General features: G+C 33.7%; 3 protein-coding genes across 6 annotated transcripts in view; 2 read left to right on the top strand and 1 right to left on the bottom strand.

Moving 5' to 3' along the window:
* Positions 1-19,321, top strand: part of LOC138178157 (solute carrier family 35 member F3) — a 77,435-nt gene extending 58,114 nt beyond the window's left edge. Inside the window, exon 10 of the mRNA XM_069109690.1 lies at positions 19,219-19,321. Within this exon, the coding sequence (XP_068965791.1) occupies positions 19,219-19,273 (55 nt within the window). The 3' untranslated portion in view covers positions 19,274-19,321. The remainder of the gene's footprint in view (positions 1-19,218) is intronic.
* gfzf (GST-containing FLYWCH zinc-finger protein) overlaps positions 1-25,823 on the bottom strand; it is a 112,444-nt gene that overhangs the window by 1,355 nt on the left and 85,266 nt on the right. The window contains exons 1-5 of one of the 3 annotated variants that reach the window (XM_069109721.1): positions 3,344-3,423; positions 1,919-2,063; positions 1,084-1,225; positions 849-907; positions 295-436 (exon numbers count right to left, since the gene is read on the bottom strand). In XM_069109721.1, coding sequence (XP_068965822.1) covers positions 295-436; positions 849-907; positions 1,084-1,218 — 336 coding nt within the window. In that variant the 5' untranslated portion in view covers positions 1,219-1,225; positions 1,919-2,063; positions 3,344-3,423. Of the gene's footprint in view, positions 1-294; positions 437-848; positions 908-1,083; positions 1,226-1,490; positions 1,572-1,918; positions 2,064-3,343; positions 3,424-25,823 lie in introns of those variants that run through there. The other 2 variants (XM_069109720.1, XM_069109722.1) reach the window with 2 other exon arrangements.
* Positions 19,364-25,712, top strand: pit (probable ATP-dependent RNA helicase pitchoune). Of its 2 annotated transcripts, none has more exons than XM_069109695.1 (10): positions 19,364-19,504; positions 19,610-19,714; positions 21,104-21,172; positions 22,186-22,446; positions 22,510-22,824; positions 22,904-23,205; positions 23,282-23,434; positions 23,511-23,681; positions 24,739-24,916; positions 25,204-25,711. In XM_069109695.1, the coding sequence occupies exons 1-10, from the start codon at positions 19,411-19,413 to the stop codon at positions 25,293-25,295; spliced, it is 1,740 nt and encodes a 579-aa protein (XP_068965796.1). In that variant the 5' UTR covers positions 19,364-19,410; the 3' UTR covers positions 25,296-25,711. The 2 variants fall into 2 exon arrangements, with proteins under 2 accessions (XP_068965796.1, XP_068965795.1); XM_069109694.1 differs by having other exon boundaries at positions 19,381-19,513; positions 25,204-25,712.

The following is a 25,823-nucleotide window of genomic DNA, read 5'->3' as shown; positions in this document are numbered from 1 at the left end:
TTATATGTAAAATTATTTGGCTTCGTATAATTAGTCAATATTGATAATGCTTTAGTATCCAAAATTAATGTATAATTATGAAGATTGCAAACATTACTTGTAAGAAGATATGATCTATTTGTGCATTTTTCTCTTTTAAAGATCAGATGTAGTTCATGACGTACAATTAGGTTTATAATATTTTCAAAATTCTACTTTTTAAATGTTTACATTTTTTTAAAGCTTATTAACAACAGCATATTAGAATTTTTAACGTTATATGTGTACATTAAGTTGTGTTTATTATTTACTCACCACATAGTCACAAATATGACGGTAATACATAGCCAAATTAAAGCACAATCGATGATTAACTCTTGCACGACTCTTTGGATCCTTCGGGTATAGTTTTCCTACCGTGTCATATTTGTCGCCAAGATATTGTAGAATAGCATTACTAGCATACACGTGTATTAAAACAGAAAGAAATTTTCTTATTATCTTAATATTATTGAGGCCTCAGTCTTAATACTGTTTATGCGATGTAATTATTAGATTATGGATTCAAAATTTTGTTTAATTATCGAATGTGTTCTTCCAATCCACTGCATTTAAGGTAAAACATAATTTTTATTACTATGTTCGTATCGACATAATATTTATATATAATTTGTAAGATTGTAATTTAATTTAATTTAATTTATGAATTAATGCATTACTTTAATGTCATTTTAATATTTAGTAATCAGTGGGTATAATATTATTTTGATAGAAAATTTCATAAAAACTACCCTTTTATAATAAATCCATCAAAGTTTTTCTCTTTACTAAAGTAGACGGAATAATTTATGTTTTTAGTAAATTTGTACCTTTCTCCCATTATAAGATCGTCGTCGACTAACACAGGTATTTCTTTTTGTGGATTTAACTGTAAAAATGATTATATGTATGTAGTATAAAATAGATATATTATTAATGTTAAAAATAAGTATCAAATTTAAGAAATTTTTTACATATAATAAAAATATTTATTAAGTAGCCTTAATTATATTAAAATATAAATTAATTATATTAAGTAGTAGTATGTCATTAATATAAGCATACTTGTGCATATTCGTTTGTCATGTGATCTCCCTTGCCGAAGTCCACTTCGATTAATTCATATTGAATATTTAAAGCTTTTAATGCTTGGCGACAGGCAAGAGATGGTGGTCCATCGGAAACGCTATACAGTTTCATTATTGACCTGAAACGAAAGATATTTGCTTTACAATAAATATATAGGCAAATGTTTTGTATAATAATTTATTTTTATATTAATGATATAGTTATTCATGCTTGTGGTACTTCTTTCATACATATTTTAGTAGCTACATATAAATATATTTATTGCTTTTGAAATAAATACATAGATAATTATTATAAAAAAAGTTGGTACAATATCACCAACTTCAATGATTTGAAATATGTTATTAAGCTCAACGTTATAAATAACTTTTTTCTATACATACATGTATACATGTATAAATCGCCATTCAGTTATAGTTTCCAAGGAATTTGTTTTACGATTCTTGTAATTTTATGCGTAATTTATACATATTGCATGATATTTGTATATTTATAATGTAATTTTATTATTATGTATTTATGTTTTGCCACTTTTGCATTTTCATGAATAAATAATACTAAAATAATATAAAATTAGATCACAATATCGATAAATAACGCGGAATAACTAACATTTATTGAAACTCTTATTAAAGAATGACTACAGGTATATTTTCCTAACATTTCTATAATTATATATATTTTTTATATTGGATATTCCATATTAATGTATCATATCCATTATCTGCAATTCCTTTGATTATATTTATATGCAAAAATAAAAAATGTAAATAATATGAAACACTGTAAGTTTCACAGAAATAATACTCACTGCAAGAAGACGTACAGTTTGCAGGATCTGAGAATATAAACTGGCGTAGTGTTCACGATATATCTCGAATCATACTAACATTTCATGAAACAGGTTACTTGAAGTACCTTTCATTTTAACTGTTGCTCAAGGTTTTAATATTGACCTTTATTATGTATGTATGAGTTTCGTCCGGTGACGCCTTGCGTAGCGCGGAATCTATCACTCGCTCGAGGCGGCTACTCGCTATATCAAAATAATTAGTTGGACCGTAATAATCATAAGGATCTGTCGTAAAACTAAGCATTTCCTTTTTTTTTTTCGAATTTTATCGAATTTGACCTTCGAGTCAAAATGTTCCTTATGATTATTGTTCCATCAGGTAAAAAGTGGGGAAACGTAGGTTTTCCCATGTTTCCGGGGATCTTCACCCGCAAGCGACCGGTGGTGGGGCAACCAACACCCAGCAAGAGTTTTCCTCTGCGACAGCATCATCACCGAACTTCATTGAATCTACGACTACAGATCAGTCAACATCTCTGCACTGGGTTCGCTACTTTAATTCAGTCAACATATATCTAATTAACATATATATGTCGGAGATGAAAGGAAAACCGAAGCCGTTCCTTGGAAATTTTGGGAACATCTTCTATTACTCTAGCCTAGATTTTATCATAGCTGTAATTGTACGAGATTTGTGATAGCGAGATTGGGTTCGAGGTGACAATTGGTCGCCGAACGTAGCCATGGTCACGGGATGGACGTTTTGCATAACGGAGGTCTGGAGTGGTTGTATGGGTTTTCCTAGAAATGTGGTTGTGGTGGCATGCGGCTTCGGGAGCGGGCCTAACCACTTGTGATGTTGCCTCGGAGGTGCTGATACAATGGGACATACATTGTATTAATAATCAAACTCCAGGCAGAAACTGCCTAGCAACGGCGTTTGGAACTTTCTCGATGCTTTCAAACGAGTATAGAAAAACAAATGTAAGCGTACAGCGAGAAAAATCTCCACAAGGCTGGCATTCTTGCGATTGCCTTGGAGAGTGACACATCGAGCATTTTCAACAATCATATTTCTGTGTCTAAGATCAGTTTACGCTTAGTAGAGAGTTATCCCGTTGACCGTGGATTCGTTTGAACTCAAAAATAGTGTTAATAGCGTTCATTAAACTTATTATTCATAAATCATACTATTCATTAATCTTACTGTTCGCTAAACTTATTATTCATTAGACTTATTATTTGCTAGACTGTGTAAATATAATCTCGGCTGTGTAAAACAATGTCTAATTCACGTGAAGAGTTGTTACGCGCCCAAAATTCTAACCTTAACCCGACATATATATATATACGCAACGAGCGTGATCATATTGTCTATAATTGTTGTTGGAGTAAAAAGTACATTACAACTTGTTACCTCAGCGTTATAATTAATTCAATCACCTCTATTATCCTAAACGAAATAGGGGATCGATCAATTTCGTGGCGTCGATTGTATATCGTAACAGAAATTTACGACTCCCGACTCCTCGTGAATAGTTGTGAAATATCAACATGCAAGATACGAAGGTTCACTTTCTGCGCATGCGTAACATGCTATGAGTGTCTCAGACAGAGATAGAGACACTCTATTGATCTCTGTTTGTCTCGCAAAAACGCGGATTTTCTTGATCTTCCACAGTGACGTTTTTAACTAACGACTAACGACTAATGACTGGATATAACTCAATTCTATAGACGGTCTTCCCTACTGAGTGTCGAGACTTATTTACATGATCATCATGTTACAATTTATTCTCTGACAACAGATGGTCCAATTATATGGCTCAATTGTTTGGTGTTCAAATGCTCTCAATAGATCTCGGCATTGAGAATAGTATTCCACGGCTATATTTTTCACACATAGTTGCAAGTGAACCGTACGTACATGTGTTTTTTGACTTCTGTCATATGCTGACAAAAGAAAAAATATACGTGATTGTCTTACAGGGTACAGAATTTTATTACATGGGAATAACAAGCAGATCATTTGGAAACTTATTTGCTTCTTTAAAACATTTGAAATCCGCGGGGAAAATACCACAAATGCCCCTTATCGAAACGGAATGAAAATATCTGGAGACGTGAAATATTGCAAGAAATTTATTACATGAAACGTTTGTATAACAACGTTACAACTGCTATAGCAGAAAGTAACGTAGCGGCACATGAGTCATAGGACGATTCAAATTGAGAGTGACTTATGTTGTTGTTTTGCCTATCAAAGGCAAGTTTGGGGTATCAACGTCGTTTCGATGTACAAAATGTAAAAGTAAATAAACTCCGGATAAAACAATATCGCCGTTACGTGTAACCGTCAACCGGAGTCGAATTCAAACTTTCTGGTACTCCCCGATCAGTATAAATAGGCGAACATGCTCTTGTCACGTAAACTTGAGGGTTAGATGATAAAATAAAATAACTGAGTCGTAACACAACTATCAATTTTGCTTTTATTAAACTTTATTATGAATTCAGTAATTACAATGGAATATACACTGAATTAGTACACATAAATCACAATTTACTCCAACAACTTTATGTAGAAACTAGTTACACTGATACGTTAAGTACGCGACCGGTCAAAGGGTAGAAACTCGGTAAAAGGTGTTGACTATTCTAAAGATAGAGACTGAGTAGTCTTTTGTGACGATGTTGTGGCGGAGGAAAGCTAGGGGTGGGTGTGTCTAAGGCCACGAGATGAGCTGATTCGTTAAGGACAATTTTAGTTAGAGAAGTGAGGGCGATAGACATTGCTTTCGATTGGAGCATCAGAATCCTGGTGGACTAGGAAGGGCCTTAGCCGCCCTTGAGAGAAAGTTGCTAACGGAAAATATCGAACGTGGGAAAACTAACTTTCCGTATCTTCTCGTAGTGAACAAAAATGTAAAGAACACTGGAAATAGATGCTTGTTTTTGGTCCGAAGGACCTTTTTTTTTTTTTTATTTTATTTATTAAAATTTACAATCAATTCTCGCATTGGGAATTCGAAGGACCTTAACTATGAAAATGCCAAGATTTATGGTGGGTTCTTAACTTAAGACTATTGAGAGTACGCAGTAAGGATGAGTAGACATCTAGATGCCATCTTGCCCTCGGTGTGTGGCCTGGTCTCTGATGTGGGTTGAGATTTGGTTTGATGTTACACTCTCTAGGAGGTTCATAACTCTGTATTTTATATTTAGTGATTTTTAATATATCATTGTATAAATCAACACGTTTGATATCCACCACAGTAAGATATACCGATTGTTTAAGTGCATGTTATGAAAATAGCGATTCTACAAACATTAAACTGAACCTCATAAAAAATACGCGGTTTTCTTACGGCACCTTCGTGCAATGTCATTACAATTTGCATTGTCGCAGAAAAATTATTTCACTGATGTATCAATGGGAATATGGATAAACCACCCGTAGAACAAATTTTTTCATATATTCTTGCTTCTGTAACTTTTCTTGCTCTTGTAACTATTCCTTACTTTACTTCACTCTATGAGTTAATGCTAGGAATCTGAATGTACCTCTCAAGTCATGTGTACACTTGTAAATACAAAGAAAGAAACACAATTATTTATAAGTGTATTCTACATTATTACAAAATAACAAACATAAGTCCATAAAATAAACATAAGTTCTAAAACTATTTGTACCTATATTTATGTATTATTCTACGTACATATCTCTCAATTGCAATTATACGTGTAATTTATAAATATGTTTCATATATATACAATACTTGTTTGTATATTCGCTGGTGTAAAAAATTTAAATTCTAGAAGCTAAAATAGGATGAAAATTAGAAATAAAAAATTGAGTTTTCTGCTTTGTTTTTTTAGTTATTGACGATTAAAAATCAACCGAAATATATATGTGTAGGAGCAAACCTCCTTACACGAACGAAAGCACAGGTATCCTCAAATAGAACGATACATGGGCAGCAGCTTATCTCGTACAAGTCACAGAGAAGAAGATCATGACATTTGAAGACGTCAACCATCCTGCGCGACGTTTTGTAAGAACAATCGTTGATTAAACATTATACCTGCTTACTCACTAATTTTCGAATGAATGAATTTTCGAATAGAGAGGATTAATATTTCCTCTAATCCTTTGCCTTAATAAATAATTAATAAATAATAGCAAATATAAACAATGTTTATACAAATTTCATACACACACCACGATCGTCTTGTCTGCAGGTGTTCATAGAAAAATCATATGCAAATGTCCAGACCGTTCACAGAAAAATCGGAACGAAAATAACAATCGTTTTATATTACAGTAAATATTCAATATAGCTTATAGGCGGTATAGTATATCGGCGTAACATACATCCACTTAATTCGGAACCTGCACTCGCGAGAACATTGAAAATGGCAACAGTGTACATGTATACTCACTATGCAAAGTATAATATAAGTATAGTGTATACTAATCCAGATCCTCACTTTTACAGTGTTACAATACAATAGAAGAAGCCCTGATAGGGAGCACGTTCATATATTTATAGCAAAAGACATTATCAAAAAGTTAACCTTGTAGCTCTAGCTGAAGGCTACAAGAAACAGCAACAGAAATCTATTTATAGCTCTTTTGTTTCTATACCTTGTAATCCAAAACATAATTTATATTCAAGGGCACAATAATATGGATCTCTCCTTATTTCGAATATTTTGTTTCACTAAATTCTATTCTCTTCGTAATAGCGGTCTCCAGGTCACGGATATACAAAAGTAAAGATGCAGAGTTTTTCTTGAAGTAATTACTTCAACAATATTAGTACCTAGATACATTGTCTCAGCGATATCTGACATTGGATCATGTTACACCACTCGATCGTGACGAACCGTTGTCACACGTTCAGAAACATTAAAAGAAAACATAGGTAGACAAAACATTCTACATGCCACAGCCATCGAAACAATAACCAGATAATAACAGAATAGCCGCGTCTGATAGACAACCTAACCCCTCCAGAAAGACTAAACCTTAGTATAAGAATGCTCCCAAATCAGCACTCAATACCTATTTTGTTTAATTATCTGAACCGTTACTCTGTTAGATTCGTACAATAAATTTTACTATCATATCTAAAGTTCGAATTTTTACCTTACTTGTGAAACGTTCGAATTACGACGCGAGATCACCGGTGATCTGTCAATTTCGCGATTTCTTGTCTCCTACGTGACAAAATTGGCGATCCCTGTCAGGATCCATTCAACGCATCAAGAGGAAACTGTTAATTGATGTAGGTTTGGGGTTGATAATTAATCGATTCACACAGATTCGATTTTTCTCTCTATATTTCTCCGCCTCGAACAACACGTCTTAACACACAGGATACACTTAGTCAATTAACACGTGGTCGACTTCTAAGACAAAAGAGCGTCGTTAGAAGTCGTACCAACTTAGCTTGTAGTAACTAGCGATCATGCCAACTTAACTTTTCTCAACAGAAACTTCAACGGGAACTCCACGGATTCTACAGCGAAGGACCACGGTCACCTTCTTCATCAAAAGGAGGATCTACAGAGAACTTTGGTAAGCTGGTTTTTGTACATTTGCAGCGACACATGAGTTAGAGGGCAATTCAAATCATGTTGTTGTTTTGCCTCGGAGTATCAATACCGTTAGGATACACGTAATGTAATAATAAATAAACTTCAGGCAAAACAATGTTGCCGCTACGTTCAATCATCGAACGAAAACGAATTTGAATTTTCCGACTCTTCTCCGACCAGTATAAATAAACGCGATCGTAAGAAGTTCAGTACCTACCAAATGTCTATCAGTTATCAACGAGTTATCAGCGATCTAATTAGCGATTTATACTGTCTTTAACGAATCCGGTAGTACGCGCATCTTAGCGAATATTAACTGTACTTATTTATTTATTATTTTAAAATACACTTGACGGTTTCAACAACGAACAATCTCGTCTTATAAATCTTACGATCAACCATCCTTTAAAAGTCCTCTACACATTATTGAAACAGTAGAGCCGAAATACGTTCTGAAGATAGTGACTCATCTTCTGCTGAAAATGTCATATCTCTCGACGTGAATCCAACTGATAAGAGTATCGCTGAACAAAACGAACTAATTGCTGCTTTGATTGAACAAGTTCAAAGCCTAACTCACGAGCTTAGAAGCTTTAGAAATAGTATCGATCAAGACACTAAATATATAAAAGAATTCACAGAAATTAGCGATAGAAACTACGCCAAGGAAATACGTAATCTTGTAAAAACCATGGGACTAAAACACGACATCGAAACCGACCAGTCATAAATGAGCACCCATTTAGAAACTGCTGCTGATAAAATAACGGATGACGAAACTGACGGATCACAAGCTCTACAAAGACCACTTTGAATTAAACTATGGAGTACGCTTAAACGTTATATAATGATGAGACGAGTTGATACTTGGTGTAGTCAAATATATTTAAAACTATTTGTAGCACAGAGTTCGTCGTCATTCGCTAAATGTTGCTCGTTATGCATATACACGGTAATGAGTACGTTCGCTCGATGATAATCGCTCTAAGATTGCTCGATACTCACTAACTAACTGACTGATTACTGACTACTATTAATGATCATGTTCGTTTATTTATACTGGTCGGAGGAGTACCGGAAAGTTTAAATTCAACTTCGGTTGACGGTTGCACGTAGCGGCGATATTGTTTTGCCCGGAGTTTGTTCATCGCTACGTTTGGTACGTCAAGATGCTGTCAATGTCTCGAGACAAAACAACAACATGAGTCGCTCTCGATTCGCATCGTCCTCTGACTCATGTGCCGCTACAAAACCAAGAAACGACTGCAACGAAGAACAAGGCTTCGAAGCAGAAAGGATCATACGTGCTGTCCCGACACTACGGGGTTGAAACGAAGTAGGTGTTGAGGACTTCATCTTATCAGTCTACAAAGCAAGAGCCAGGTGCAAGGCAAGTGATAGAGAGCTATTATTAGGTCTCATACTCGTAGAAAAGATAACCGACAACGCAAAAAGAAACATGCGATACCTAAAAATTAACTCGTTCGAAGACTTATATTCATGTTTAAGACAACACGTATCAGCACCAATTACTATAAGTAATCGCAGACACAAATCGAAAAATTTACAACAAGGAGTAACAGAAAGCATATAATCTTTTAACCCCAGTTTCCGACAATAGTTGTCGGAAATTTGCTAATTTGCTCAATTTACGATACGAAATAGGACAGATGGTAGTAGCTAGCTATTCGAATAACTTAAATCTTGCTCAACAACTAGCAGCCGGCAGAGAAGAATGATTACGAGAAGCAAATCGTGTTACCAACTGCCCAAAGGATCAATCTGACAACACTACGCCCATACCTAAACAAATGCTACCGATCCACGACCACGAACTTTTACTCAGTTATCTAATCAACCACTAGCCGACCACATGAACCAACCAAGGAAAGATCCCACCTAGGGACGGAGGAAGAGTCAGATTATTCATCGATACCGGAGCAGGAACAAAGCTTATAAAAGAAAAGATTTCACTGAACGTCCAAATCTCCAGTCCAAAGACTTTTCTAATGGAAAATGATAAACACACCATTGATAAAATTTGCAATTGAACCACATTCGAGAGAAAAATCACCAATTATCACCACGTAGTCCCTAATAACATTCCCCTAATCAAAGACGGAATAATCGGACTCCCATTCCTTACAAAATATCAATACAACGTCACTAACGACAAACTAACCCTAGACGAAATTCTATTACCATTCCAGAACACCAACAACAAGATAGGACCAGGTCAAACTCTAATCTCAACTCAATATATTGAAGGAAAGCCCACATCAATATGTTTTATCAACACTGGTAAGCAAATTTGTCATATTACAAACGAAATAGAAAAACCTGACAAATTAGATCAAATCAATAAATTTACACAAATAATACGTACCAAACATATTGATCCCGAACTTCGAGAACCCCTTGAGAAAATGCTTATCAATTACCTAGATGTTTTTAACACGGAAACAGACCCACTACCATGCACCAACCTAACCGAACATGCAATCACACTCAAAGCGGACAAACCTATAAATATCAAATCTTATAGACCTCCCGAATGTCATAAAAAAGAAATTGAAACTCAAATCAACAACATGTTAAACAAACAAATCATGGAACCATCGGATAGTCCATATAACGCGCCAATTTGGGTAGTTCCAAAAAAGTTAGACGATCAGGCAAACAAAAATGTAGAATCGTTATAGATTTCAGAAAATTAAACGAGTAAACAGATCAAGACGCGTATCCTCTATCAAATTCGAAGGAAATACTCGATCACTTAGGCAAAGCTAAATTTTTCTCAGCCTTAAACCTCTCGTCAGTATTTCACCAAATACCTATAAAACAAAAATCTAAAAAATATACTGCATTCTCAACGCCACAAGGTCACTTCCACTATAATCGCATGCCCTTCGGACTCAAAAACGCACCGGCAACGCTCCAACGCATGATGGATACCGTGCTACGGGGATTAGTAGGAAATAACTGTTTCGTATACCTAGACGACATCATAATATTCGGAAACACCATCCAAGAACATAACCGAAATCTTGCTATTGTATTAGACAGATTACGAAATTTAAGATTAAAAATACAATCGGATAAATGCGAGTTTTTGAAACCAGAGTTAGAGTATATAGGACACGTAGTAACAAAGGAAGGAGTAAAATCTAATCCCAAAAAGATTTTAAAATACCAAAAACCGCGACTCACATAAAATCATTCTTAGGACTCGTTGGGCACTGTAGAAAATTTATACGCAACTTTTCTAAGATCGCGAAACCACTGATAAAACTTACAAAGAAAGACACTCCATTCCACTGGACCGATGAACAACAGCTTACATTTGACACACTAAAACAAAAGCTTTGTGAAGCTCCTGTACTACAATACCCAGACTTTGAAGAAAAATTTACATTAACAACAGACGCAAGTAACGAAGGATTAAGAGCAATACTCTCCCAAGACGGACATCCATGCTGTTACATATCCCGAACCTTGAACCCTCTTGAGAAAAATTATTCCACAACCAAGAAAGAGTTACTAGCAATAGTATGGTCGATTGAAAGACTAAGGCAATACCTACTTGGTAGAAAATTTAAGATTCAAGGTGATCATCAGGCTTTGAAATGGTTAAAAAATGTTAAGGATCCCTCATCGAGACTCATGCGATGGCGCTTGAGGCTCGAAAGTACGATTATGAGATTGAATACAAAAAAGGAAAGGAAAATACAACAGACGCCCTATCTCGATTGTATCCTATCACCGACGAAGAAATTCAATCCGTAGTATCTGATCTAGAGAACCCAGACAATTATGTCGAATATATCGACTGGAAAACTAATATCGCCCCAGCTCCAATAATTCAAAAACCTAGCAACCACACTTTAAACAAATTACAAAAACCGAACTAAGAGACTTTAACGAACAACACTGGTTACATCAATTAACTAAACACTTTACTAAACGCCAAACTGAACGTTTACAAATAGGAATGAACGATAATAGCTTCAGCACGTTAGAAAAGGTAAACGTTCAATTCATGCTAAAATTCCTAACAACAAAGTTCCCTTAAATTAAATTAATATTTGGGCAAGATCCGCCAGTAGATTACGATAACGAACAAAAACAAACGATATTATGCGAAAACTATAACGAAATAATACGACACTTAGGTATACATCGCACCTAGGATAAACCTAGAACAAGACGTCACGGAATTTATACAAAACTGCGAAACTTGTCAACGAAAGAAACTAAACCGTATCAGAGCCAAAGAGCAACCCATGATAACTGACACACTCGTAAACCCTAATGATAAAATCGCAATGGACATACTCAGACCTTTCACAGAAACCAAATAAGGTAACTAATTTATCCTGTTTATCCAAGACCAACTGACCAAATACCTCGTTCTCATACCTCTAAAGGACCAAACAGCCAACTCGATCATTAACGAACTTTTGGATCGCTATATGTACATATATTCCACACCTAAAAGTATCCTCACGGATATGGGACGAAATTTCGTATGTACACTGATGGATACATTTGAAAAAGCTTTCAAGATCTAACACATAAAAACTACCTCCTTCCACCTGCAATCTAACGGATCCCTTGAACGAACACATGCTGCAGTAAATGATCTTATTCGAACTTGTACGACCGACCGACAAAACGATTGGGACGAAAATTTAAAACTAATATGTATGGGATATAATATTTCAGTACACGAAACGACCGGACATACCCCATTTGAACTAACATTTGGACGACAAGCTAACATGCCATCCTCAATATCAACCAACCCCAGCCTAACTAAAGAACAATTATTTAACCTCTGGAAAAATCGACATAACGCCTACATAACCAAAGCAAATCACCGAATCAAACAAAAAGCGATATCAGAGAGATTAGATACAAAAAGTTATTAAAACACGAACGATATTTCAAGATATAAATAAAAGATAAAGTATAGGTACATAACGATCACAAAACCAACAAACTATACCACGAATGGTTAGGACCAGCAGAAATCCTTTCATCCAATCCACTCATCTATCTTATATATATTCTATCTTATATTCCAACGGTCAAACTCAAAGAATCCATGGCAACAGACTAAAACCTTACTTCTCAGGAAGAAGACCATAACATTGATAATTCTGTGAAGAGATCATTCAAGTTAGACGACCCACCAGAGCCATACGCTTCATCGAGGTAAAGCGAAGCTAAGAAGGGGGAATGTCACACGCTCAGAAACGGTAATAGGGTAGACGAAACATCCTGCATACCACAACCATCGAAACAATAACCAGATAGTAACAGAATAGCCGCGACGATAACCCCTCCAGAGAAACCAAACCTTAGTATAAGAACCCTCCCAAATCAACAGTCAACACCTTTTTATTATAACACTCTGAATCGTCATTTTGTTAGATTCGTACAATAAATTTTACTATCGTATCTAAAGTCCAAATTTTTTACCTTACTTGTGAAACGTTCGAACTACAACGCGAGGAGATCACCGGTGATCTGTTAATTTCGTGATTTCTTGTGTCTCCTACGTGACACCGCCGAGCTTCTCGATGTGTCAGAGGAATGGCACTCCTCTTCGTAATGGTGACGAGTACACGAGTATGCAATTATGTAAAGGATCTTTTTTTACAATTATCGAATGTTTCTTGAATTCGATAAATGGAAACACGATATAACGATTTTGAGTCTAGGAATTACGATTTGAAGCTCAGGAATCCATTTCACTTGTTCAAAAATTGTACACTGTTAAAGTTTGGTATTTTTTATTAGATTATTCAGCTTATTCCGCATGACTCTTTTTTCTTTTATGCGTTGCTCGTCTTTGTTGATACTATGAGCGTAACTTGATTGTATCCAGTAGTCTTATGGAAATAGAAAAGTACAACTAATATTGATTGGGCCACGTATATAACCTTTATTCGAAATGTTATGTGACAAGTCGATTTATATATTGATAGTGAGGCGATGTTTCGTTATTCTGAACACAATATGTGTTTAAGTAAATGATCAAATTTATCTTATAAATGGCTATCACGTTAAAGTAAGCTATACAGTAGGTTAGAAGTAGCAAACTGTAAAAACTCAAAGCTTTTGAACCAATGGATTCCTATATTAGAAAGATATAGAAATATGTCGTCCCTATTTTTCTCTATTCATATAAGTACTGTAGTATCGTGGAAATTAAATATAAATTTTTTCCCCGATTACTTACAATTTATTAATAGTGAATTAAATATACAAGTATTAATAGGACAGAAAACGATGTTTGTTTAACTGAAACTAAATGCGATACTCGTATCTATCTCAAATAACTTTACAGTTATTTGGCAACTCTCGTCACAACGAATCTAACACTCTCTCTCTCTCTCTCTCTCTCTCTCTCTCTCTCTCTCTCTCTCTCTCTCTCTCTCTCTCTCTCTCTCTCTCTCTCTCTCTCTCTCTCTCACTAGCAACTCTAACAACTCTACAACACTGACAACTCGATCACTCTCTTAACTCTACTCTTCGATGTCTCGATCAACTCTGATTCTCGCACACACTCACTTTTCGACTCGCATACTCTAACCTCTCGGTCACCCCTCCTTGAAAACCGAAACCGTCCTTCTGCTCTAACGTTGTTTATCGTTTTTCTCATACCTCTGCAAGAACTAGGTGACTTTAGTCACATAGGCGCTCTTAAATGTAAACGAACCACAGAAGGACGATGTACACGGTTTTTTCTATTTTCAACCGATCTATAATCAAACTCCTTTACAATATTACAGTACTATCAGAAAATGCCAAAAAAGCATTTATAACATTTTACGATAAATGATCTCATATGAAAAGTCGTTCAATTCGTTTTAACAAGCATCATCGTACTAATGAAAAGGAATATTTGATTCCATGCGACGATTAAAAAAATATTCCTGCTAGTACAATTGGCATGTCAAATGCCAAGGATTAATGTTGAATCTAAATGATGTGTGGAAAAATATTAAAATTATTGCATTAATTCATAATTGTTTGAAAGGAAATATTCTCTTTTCTTCTCCAAAAAAAATATAGTAAACAATCAATTTCTTTTTTTTAGACAACTTACATTAGTTTCATTATTGCTTGACTTTGTCATTCTCATATTTGTCTATCTCGGAAGTTTTTGGTAGAACCGTACAATTAAATCGATTCATTCGAACATGAAACTCAATCGGTTCTTGTCTATGCTAGTGTGCAACTAAACGGGACAGATCCCTAGCTTTAAATTTAAATACATAGATTCCAATTTATATACTAAATTATGATCAAGCAAAGCAGATCCCCAATTTTATAGGTTTTTATATATTCTAATCTTAATTAAACTCATCAATTGGCCGCATGGTGCAGCACTAGTCCAAAAACAACTAGGTCCATAAGCGTGAACACTCTCATTTCCTCCCTGACCGAACTTCATCGCGTAATTTCAGTAAAGGCACAGGGTCGTGTCTTACCTTCTGATGATCCTCCTTGCTAATTTCGAGTGTCCTACGGGTTCGCAATTTCGCACATTCGTTCTCTTATAATGAACACCTGAGTCTGGTCATTAGAATCGTTCTTAAAAGTTCCCCAGATCACTTCAGAAGTCAATGGACGCTCGAGCCGCACTTCGACACTCCGATTTCGAAGGTGTCGGCGGCTGCCAATGCCTTGTGCGGCCTGCTGCCGAACATCGGCGGGGCGAGAGTTGCGGTGCGCCGACTATACGAGGGCGTCGTTCGGTCCCGAGTGATGTACGGGGCCCCGGTATGGGCGGACGATCTGATGGCGAGTCGTCGCAGCATCCTGCTCCTCAGGAGGCTGCACAGGATAACCGCCATCAGGATCGTCAGGGGATACCGAACGGTGTCTCACGAGCCAGCGACCGTTCTGGCCGCGTCCCCCCCCCCCCCCCCGTGAGAGCTTCGGGCACTGACGCTCAAGAAAAGATACACCAACATGAGAGTATGAGACCCAGGAGAGGACTCGACCGAGCAGGCGGCCCCAAACGACCTAGGAACCGCCGAGGAGGACGCGTGGGACCAGTGGCGAACCCAGCTGATCAACGAGGGAAGCGAACATCGAGGCGTGGAGGCGGTCTTCCCAAACTGGGAGACATGGAGAAGCCGCCGCGGCTTCCCGCTCACCTACAGGATGACCCAGGTGCTCACGGGACACGGCGTGTTCGGCGAGTACCTGAGGAAAATCGAACGGGAGACGACGGACATCTGTCACCACTGCGGGGAGGGTAGGGACACGGCGCAGCACACACTGGAGCTTTGTCCGGAGTGGGAACTGTCCCGCTACGCCCTGCGGCACGTCATAGGCGAAAAATTGATCCCCTCGGCGATCGTAGAAGCGATGTTGAGCGGGCCACAGGAATTCGAGACTGTCTGCCTCTTCTGTGAGCGAGTTATGCGGAGGCCCCAACAAATTTTTAATTTATTCATCATCAAATAAATATTCCTTCTGGTGTGCGTTTGCACAATGTTCAAAACAAATAACAAAAGGAGCTTTAAGAAGAAAACCGGCGCAAAAACTAGAAACCGGACTAGGATCCATAAAAACCTGAAATCTAAAAATTAAATTAAATCTTAGTCTAATAATAATTCTATATGGGGCACTGCCTTATATATATATACACACGTAACACGCACAATATATATACACGCAAACACACACACAATATATATATGTCGGGTTCATATTATGATTGAGGTTGGGGACGTGAAGCGAATCTTCATTTGGATTAGACATTGTTGTTATGCAATAGAGAAGATATTTACTAGCGCAAATACGATTATTACAGAAGTTGTCAAATAACCGTGGTAATTAGATACTCGAGAAGCTAATGACAATGATCTTAGGTTCAATAACGAATCCGCGGTCAACGGGATAATCAAATGCGCTTTCTTCCAAAGTCCAAGTTGTACTCCACTTGCTTGTCTACGGTACAAATATTACTGAACTAACTTTTTGTTAAAACGTAGAATATCTACCGAACGTAAAGACGCTATGTATCTCACTAATGTGACCCCACGAGAGAATGACATTCCGTCACGATGATGCTGCAGAGGAAAACTATGATGGGGTGTATCTAAGGACACGAGACCATCGGATTCGTCGAGGAGAGCCTTCGTTCGGAAAGTGAGGGAAATGGATGTTCCTGTTAATTGGTTAATTTCTATGTTGATGGTTAAAGAAGGATGCTAACCGCCCTTGAGAGAAAGTTGCTAGCGGGAAGCGTTGTTCGTGAGAAAAGCAGATTTCCCGTATCTTCCCGTAGTAGGTGGCAGATTTAAGGACTGTTAGGATAAAGACTGTTTGTCCGTTTGAAAGACTTTAGTTAACTAAATCCTAAGATTTATAGCGGCTCCTCAGGCTAGCTGAATATGTACTGTGAAGATGCATCAACATCTAGTAATCAGAATAGGGTTTGTGTGTGGCGATCCACGGGACATGATTACTGTCGCGTGCCGCTACAACTATTTCTTTTAAGGAGAGCTATAGAATTACTCCATCCCTATGTTAGGTAAAAACATTCATCCTGTGACCGCGGCTACGTTCAGCGACTTGTCGCCTTGAGCCCAAGCTCACTATCACAAATCTCGGACAATTATAATCGAGTTAAATTATAGAGACTAAAATATTGGGGGTTTTCCGAAGAATTCCAAAGGGAAGGCCCCAGTGTCCTTTCATCTCCGACATATATATATACACATAAATATATATAGACATAAATATTATATATGTCGGGTTATCATTAGAGTTAGGGGCGTATAACGAATCTTCAAATTGGCCATCGTTGTTATGTACTATAGATGATATTTACTGATACAAATGTGATTATTACAGAGTTTAACGAGTAATAGCGGCGATTGAATACTCGAGATGTCGATAACAATGCATTTAGGTTCGATAACAAATCCACGGTCAACGAGATGACGAATGCGATTTGATCCACGATTCTGGTGTGACTCAACGTACTTGTCCTCAGTACCAGTAGAACTTATCTGACTGAACAGAATCTCAGCCCAAGTGGAACTGCCCTTATATACTCCTCTCCGTACCTCTCTGTACCCCTCGGGTCAATCTTTGTTTTTAAGGAGAGTTATATAATTACTCCATACCTCTGTTAGATACACATCCCTCCCGTGACCGTGGCTACGTTCAGCGACCAGTTATGTCATAAATCTCGGGCACCTATACTCGGATTAAAACATAAACAACTATTTTTTCAGTTTTATTATTTAAGTGCAGCTATAATAAAAGTCTGGATTAAAGTATTGGGGACCTTCCCAAACATTCCAAAAAAAAGGCTCCGATGTCCTTTCATCTCCGACATATACATATATATGTGTACATCAAAATTTTCGACTTTTATTGTCCTGAAAATAAAAACTAATTGCTTATGATTAGAACTATAATAATTACGATTAAGAGTTAAACAAAAAGGCAAGAGAATAAAATGAAATATATGCCATGTAGAATTAACTACTACATAATATATACCTTTTAGAATACCTGTATATAGCAATTCTGAAATGTGATAAAAATATGTTTAGAATTGTGGTCCCAATAGCATATACAAAAAACATCAAAATCGGTGATATGGGCGAACTTCTAAATAATTACCATAAATTTTACTCAGTAATGGAAGTAAGATGGATGAAAATCGTAAAATTAGTCACAACGTCAAATTTCGTCTGCAGTTAATTTGTTCTTTTGTTTTTGTCGTTTCTGTATATGAATACGCATGCAAAACAGATACATTATCGTCAGAAATATTATTCACAGCCTACCAACTATTGAAATTACTATTAAAATAAAATTTAAGTTTTATTATAACAAAAACATTATTGCGAGAAAAGTAAATTTAATGTTATATCTAAAAAGCTATTGTATATGGAGAATATATTAAAATTATTGCATCATTTTATTGATCCATTATCGTTTGAAAGGAAAGATTTTCTTTTCTTCGTTAAAAAGATATAATAAATAATTAATTTCTCTTTCAGAGGTAACTTAGTTCAATTATTGCACGATTTTATTATTCTCATATTTGTTTATATCGAATAGAAAAGATTTCCACAGAACCATACAATGAAATAGGCTCTGATGACGTGAACCACAGCGCCACAGCATACCACGCTTGTGGTGGAACTAAATAGGTTTTTGTATATGCCAGCGTAAAACCAAATAGAACAGATTCCTAACTTTATAAGTTTTCATATATTTTAGCGTAGAATACCATCAGTACTTGGTTGCTAGAAACAATATTAGCTCGAGAACAATTAGAACTCGTTTCCTCTCTGATGGTACATTGTAAAATAGTTTAGACATTAATTTTTTTAAGTTACCTTTCACTATAAGTAGTTCCATAAATAAACCCATAAAAACGGACAGAAGAGCGCGGTCCTTCAAATAATAAAGTTCAATTTGGCGTTTATTTTAATTTCATAATATTTGTATTTTTTAATCTGTGATTTCTAAGTTTGTTTAATTCATTTTCTAATAAAACCTCTGTTTTGGTTCTTATTGTATTGAAGTTTTAAGCTATTGTTTCTTCATCAAAATTAAAAAAAAATAATAGGGAAAGATTAATGCGGATAGAATTTCCTTCTCTTTCTTTTGCCTGACATTTTTAACATTGGTTCAAGAATGTCCCTTCTCACATGTGTTCTTAGCAACGACTTGAAGCAGGGAATAGCCATTGATATGTCAGTGAGAGAAACGCTCTGATTGGGCGACCGTAACGCCCACTGCCAGTCATTGCAAACTAGTTTTAAAGAAGACATCAATTTTCAATTTAGCACATGGTTAAAACGTGTTGAGATATTTTATTGCATTAAAATAAGCATTTGATTTGTTAAATAAATATGTCAGTACCTAATAAAGTTTTAATGCGAAAAATTAAGAAAAAAGAAAGGAAGAAACTTGAAGTATTGAAAGAACGGGAGAAGCAAATACAAGGTTATAAATGTAGTCATAAAATATAATTTATTATTGTTATATTATAACCTATCTTTACATCAAATTATTAGCTCTTACTGATAATCTATTTTATATTAATGGCAGGTGAAGCCCCAATTGAAAATTTAGAAGATGATATTCAAGAAAATGAGGTAAATGTTATGAATGAATCGAAACGACGTCACTCACAAGAAAGTGTGCCAGTAAACAGTAAGTTAAAATAATTATTTATTTAATTTCTACAATTTAGATTATATTTATTAATATTTTAATTTTCCTCAAAACTGAAAATAGACTGTATTTATGTTTCTTATATTTTTAAGGCACATATAAAGTATATACAATAGTGAAAGCATTGCTACGTAGAATTTAATTTGTTAACTAAAATTAGTATATTAACATCTGTTAGAATCAAAACAGATTTTATCACATGCTTTGACATGGTATGTGGTATGCAGAATCATTATTTAAATTATGATTAATTATTTAAATAGTGTAAAAGTAAGTTGAGAAATAACAGTAATTATTTAATATCAGACAATCCCATTGATTCCAATGACCTTCAAGTGTGTTGTTCAAATCAACATCATGAACAATTTTTCCCTATTCATGTTACCATCGCTTGGCTTTAGTTTCCTAGATATTCGCAAGAAACCTCAAATTTACAGTACAACCATATTTCATTCTAGCATAAATGGACGCAGAGATGGCATAAAGTTTCTATGATCACAAATTTGATCATTTTGTCATTGATCATGTTGTGTCCTGGAGCTTTCTTTGGATTTATGTTGTTATTAAGAATGAAACTTCCAAATAAAATAATCAAAATCTTTCTTCAAAAGATCGTGCCTAGGAGGGCAGTAAATAGTAGATATTGCAGACTATACCAGTCTTGAATATAATTCTGTTAATTGAATATAATTTGAAGATAATTCTTTTTATATCATGCTTCTAATGGAGCTTATAATGTTTTATATTTGATTTTATATTAATATCTGATTTACCTGACCACTGGGGTGTTGAATGTGATGTATTATAGACATTGATATTGAAGTGATTTTTGTCTGTGAAATGAGTTGCTGAAATGAGCATTATATCTATTTTGTGGCAGTCAAGGATGATTTCCAGTTCATTTTTATGTTGAACGAATGCAATGGCATTCGCTGTAGTAATACATATCAGCTTCATTATTTTGTACTGAGCGTTATTTTATTTATTACCAGTGCTAACAAAAATAATAAGTTGTTTATATGTCCTGTCTGTGTTTCAATTAATTTCTCTAATCCGCTGAAATTTTCTATAGTTTATACATTAGTAGTATGGCTATCGTTGGTATTATATCATATAGATGTTTATTAACATAAGACTGCAAAGCGACTGAGACATGAGAAATTAAACATAGCCACATGTGCTATTTGTTTACTTTTACTTTATATATTTTTCATCTGCATAAACTTGAGTGATCTATTTATATAGTATAAAACAACTATTTGTATGTGATATTAAAAAATTTCAAATCTAAATCTTGTTTCATCAACTCAGGCGTTTCCATTAATAGAATGTGTTTATTGTATAACATGTAATTATTATATGTTACAGAGAAAAGAAAGAAAATCGAAGATGATCAAATATCACAAGAAAACAATACTAATGGTATAGATGAAAATTGTAAGTATTTTAAGAAAATTTCACTAATCTTTTAATTACTGTAAATTTCAAAACAAAAACATTTGCTATAAGTGACATATTATTTGGAAGTTAACCATTGAAGTGCATTAAAAGTATTTTTATTTAAAAAGATTTTTTCACACAATTGTATGGTTTATCCCCTTAAATAATCAGTATTAAATTATATTTAAGCTGTATAGTTTAATGGTATATACAATTTTTACAATTGGTAATACAACTCGACATGGTTGGATTCCTTATGAAAAAATTAATCGAAAATATAGAACAGTTCATGCATTCATACCTCTATTCTGTATTAATAATTTAGTTTCATATATACAACATTAATTTATAACTATTGTATCACAATAAATGTGTTTTTCAATAGAGAGTTTTCATAACATGCTATTAGAGTTTGGTGAATGCAAAAAAAAAATACATGCAAATCAGTAAATTTCCATAGACAACAATGCTCAAATAGACTTTATCCCTATATAAGATCTTTTTATAGTTTTGAACAATTTTTGGCTATGTGTGACAAATTTCCTTCAAAAGACTTATTACAAATGAGGATGATATTATCTAAGTATTAAATCACTTTCACGTTAATCGTATTCATTTATTTGACAAGTGACTAAAGAACTGGATATGTCAATTAAAAATGTCAATACAATGGGAAAAATGATTATTATTAAATATGTTTAATATTCTTTTAGAATCTAGGAAGGAACTTTTTTATGGAGAATATCATATTAAAAGTAAATGAATTCATTTAAGAGAATTAAGATCAATTCCTTTTTAATACAGAAAAATATATATATATATATTTTTTAAAAAGCACAATTATTGCAATTTATTATTAATTAACAGATAGATAATTCTATATGTCAATTTTTTCCAAGAAGACAATTGGCGAAGTTTAGAAATTGTGAACATTATTACGTGATACATGCTGTGTATTATATATATATATATATATGAATATCAATTTGATACATTTTTCATTCTTGCAGTACCTGGATCTGCAATGGGTCTAACGATAGCAAATGATACAAGTTTTAAGGTATTAGCAGAATCTGTTTGTGAAAATACTTTAAAAGCAATAGAAGACATGGGTTTTACAAACATGACAGAAATACAAGCAAAAGCTATTCCTCCTTTACTAGAAGGAAGAGATCTAGTGGGTTCTGCAAAAACAGGATCTGGGAAAACTTTAGCATTTTTAATACCTGCTGTTGAATTAATTTATAAATTGAAATTTATGCCTCGCAATGGTATGTTAATAATATAAATAAAATATCTGAGATGTAAGTATTTCATTATATTATTATTTTTAGGCACAGGTTGTATTATTATATCTCCAACACGAGAGTTGTCTATGCAAACATTTGGAGTTTTAAAAGAACTAATGAAATATCATTATCATACATATGGTTTACTAATGGGGGGTGCTAATAGACAGACTGAAGCTCAAAAACTTGCAAAAGGAATTAATATTATCGTAGCTACCCCTGGTAGATTATTGGATCATCTACAAAATACAGCAGACTTTTTGTATAAAAATCTTCAGTGTCTGGTTATTGATGAAGCTGATCGTATCTTAGATATTGGTTTTGAAGAAGAACTGAAACAAATTATTAACATTTTACCAAGTTAGTTCAATCTTTCATATTTTTGTAGCAGAAATAATGATAATGATAAAGAATATATATTTTATATATTTTATTATAGAAAAGAGATTAACAATGTTGTTCAGTGCAACACAAACCAAGCGAACGGAAATGTTAACAACTTTAGCTTTAAAAAAAGAACCAGTTTATGTTGGTGTTGATGATGATAAGGAAAAGGCAACAGTAGAAGGTTTAGAACAGGGTTATGTTGTGTGCCCCAGTGAAAAGAGATTTTTACTTTTATTTACGTTTTTAAAAAAGAACAGAAAGAAAAAGGTTATGGTTTTCTTCAGTTCATGCATGTCAGTCAAATATCACCATGAACTACTAAATTACATTGATTTGCCAGTATTAAGCATACATGTACGGTACAGTGTGAAATACTTTCAATTAGTTGACACCTAACAGTTTTATATTACATATTTTAATTATTTAATAGGGGAAACAGAAACAAACGAAGAGAACAACAACATTTTTCCAATTCTGTAACGCGTCTTCTGGTATACTCCTTTGTACTGATGTGGCTGCTCGTGGTCTTGATATACCAGCTGTTGATTGGATTGTACAATATGATCCTCCAGATGATCCTAAGGCAAATTAAATTAAATGTAACATAATGCAAACATTATTAAATTGGTAATGAATATAATAGCTAAATGCTGTTGCAGGAATATATTCATCGTGTTGGTAGAACAGCTCGAGGAGAAGGTAGCAGCGGTCATGCGTTACTAATTTTAAGGCCAGAGGAACTTGGTTTCCTCCGTTATCTTAAACAGGCTAGAGTACCTGTAAACGAATTTGATTTTTCATGGAATAAAATTGCTGATATACAATTACAGGTAAATATACATATTTTAATTTTTAATATTTAACTAAAAATTTATAGAATTGGAAATATTTTATGTACAGCAATGCGTAAATCCATATTAAAACTTCACAAAATGAAGATAGCGAAATATAATCTCTAAATTCTATTCAATTTTGTAACAAAGTCAATTTGTAGAATTTGTCAAAACAAGAATGATTATGTTCCATTTTAGGTATATGTAGAAAGTTAATAGTTTTTGATATATTCATAATTAATGAATCATGCCTTATATTTTAAAATACACAACATGTGTATCATGGTTATTACTAATATATGGTGTCTATAGACCAAATATAAAAAGTATTCTTTTCTTTTCCAATTTTGGCCTTATTTTTATGGTAGAATAATATATACAATATATGTATATTATATTATATAATATTGCAAGTTCTTCTAATACATCTATATATATAGGTAATTAGAATAATATAATTAGATGTGATACATATTTGAATAATATAATAAGATAAAAAATAATGTGTATATATATATATATATATATATATATATATATATATATATATATATCTGTATTACTCTAAGTTTTTTTGAGTTTTGTTTTTTTAAAAGTCATGGGTAAAGGATACGTAATAATTGTGTGTGCAAACATTTTCTGTAAACTATAAAATGCAAAGACGACTAAAAATGTAAATTAACTACACGATTTGGATACCTTAAGTATCAGTTACAATATTTCAGATTAAAATAAATTGAATTTTTCTGTTATTTCCATCTACAAATATAAATCACTTTTACTCTAACATTTTGAATGCACAGAAAAAACAAAATGTGTATAATAAAAAAATGAGTTTCTTCTATATTTGTTTTACATTAAACCTTAACTTTCCATAATAAAAATTATAAAAATTTAGAGATATTTAATAATGTATGATGCTATTAAATTTAATACTTCTTATTATTAATTTCTGTTGTTTTAAAGTAATTCTAATAATTGTTTCAATATAGTTATGACTATCTGAAGTGCTCTACATTAAAATAATTAAATTGTGTTTCTTCATCTGTTTTAGCTTGAAAAATTGGTTTCGAAGAATTATTTTTTAAATATGTCAGCAAAAGAAGCCTTCAAAGCATATGTGAGGGCATATGATTCTCATCATTTGAAACAAATTTTTGACATTGAAACCCTGGACTTATCGAAGGTCGCAAAATCTTTTGGGTTCGTGGTTCCACCAGCTGTAGATTTGAGTATCCTTTATAATAAAGTCTCTTATTGAGATTTCAATAATATTTGGTATTTTAATACTTAATTTGCGTATTTACTATATTCAGTTACTATATGTATATGCGTACAATGCACAGAAAACTAGATTGCAATTATATAAAATGTTAAAAATGTTCTTCCTTTATTTGCTATATTTTTATAATGTGCAGAAAATTTTTTATTCTTTATATATTTTTGTTTGGATTGCTAGCTGCATTTATATATACAAATATTGTAGAAAAATGGCTTCCTTAACATTATTTCATTATAGAAGTGGGAGTAAGTAAAAATTCTCGACCACGAAAAAAATTAGGTGGAGGCGGTTATGGATACTCCAAATTTAAATCACGGTCTAACTTTTAAATTGATTATCTTATATAAAATGCAAAATACAATTTACCTAATTTTATAAAGAAACAAGATATATTTCATGAAACATAATTCTTTATTTACCTTTTTAAGGTATTGTACAATATGCAAGATTTGTATAAAATATTACAAAATTTATAAATAAGACATGTGTGGATATTTATTTCCTGGAATAGTTGTATTGTTTGTAAGAGTATTTTAAATGGTAACTAATGAATTATTTATGTATACTGCAATTTGTAAAGCTATATAATAACTATTGCTGTATGTAATTATTTTATTATCACAGTATGAAGTATAATATAGAGATATAGAATCCATCTAGATATATTATAATATTTTTTACAGCTGTATTAAATTAGGTAAGATTTAAATAAAGTTAACTTATTCGAGGAAAAATTTGATTCATCCGTAAAGATCTTATTTCATGCTAATATTTTATTTTTTTATTTTTTGTGACTAAAAGATAAATAGCATACTAGTTAATTATACTATGATCCATGAAACAGTTTTTAAAGTAAT

The sequence above is a fragment of the Bombus flavifrons genome, chromosome 3 (assembly GCF_040668555.2).
Source record: "Bombus flavifrons isolate JBK064 chromosome 3, iyBomFlav1_principal, whole genome shotgun sequence".
Classification (NCBI taxonomy): Eukaryota; Metazoa; Arthropoda; class Insecta; order Hymenoptera; family Apidae; genus Bombus; species Bombus flavifrons.
This window is presented reverse-complemented; position numbering and strand designations above follow the sequence as displayed.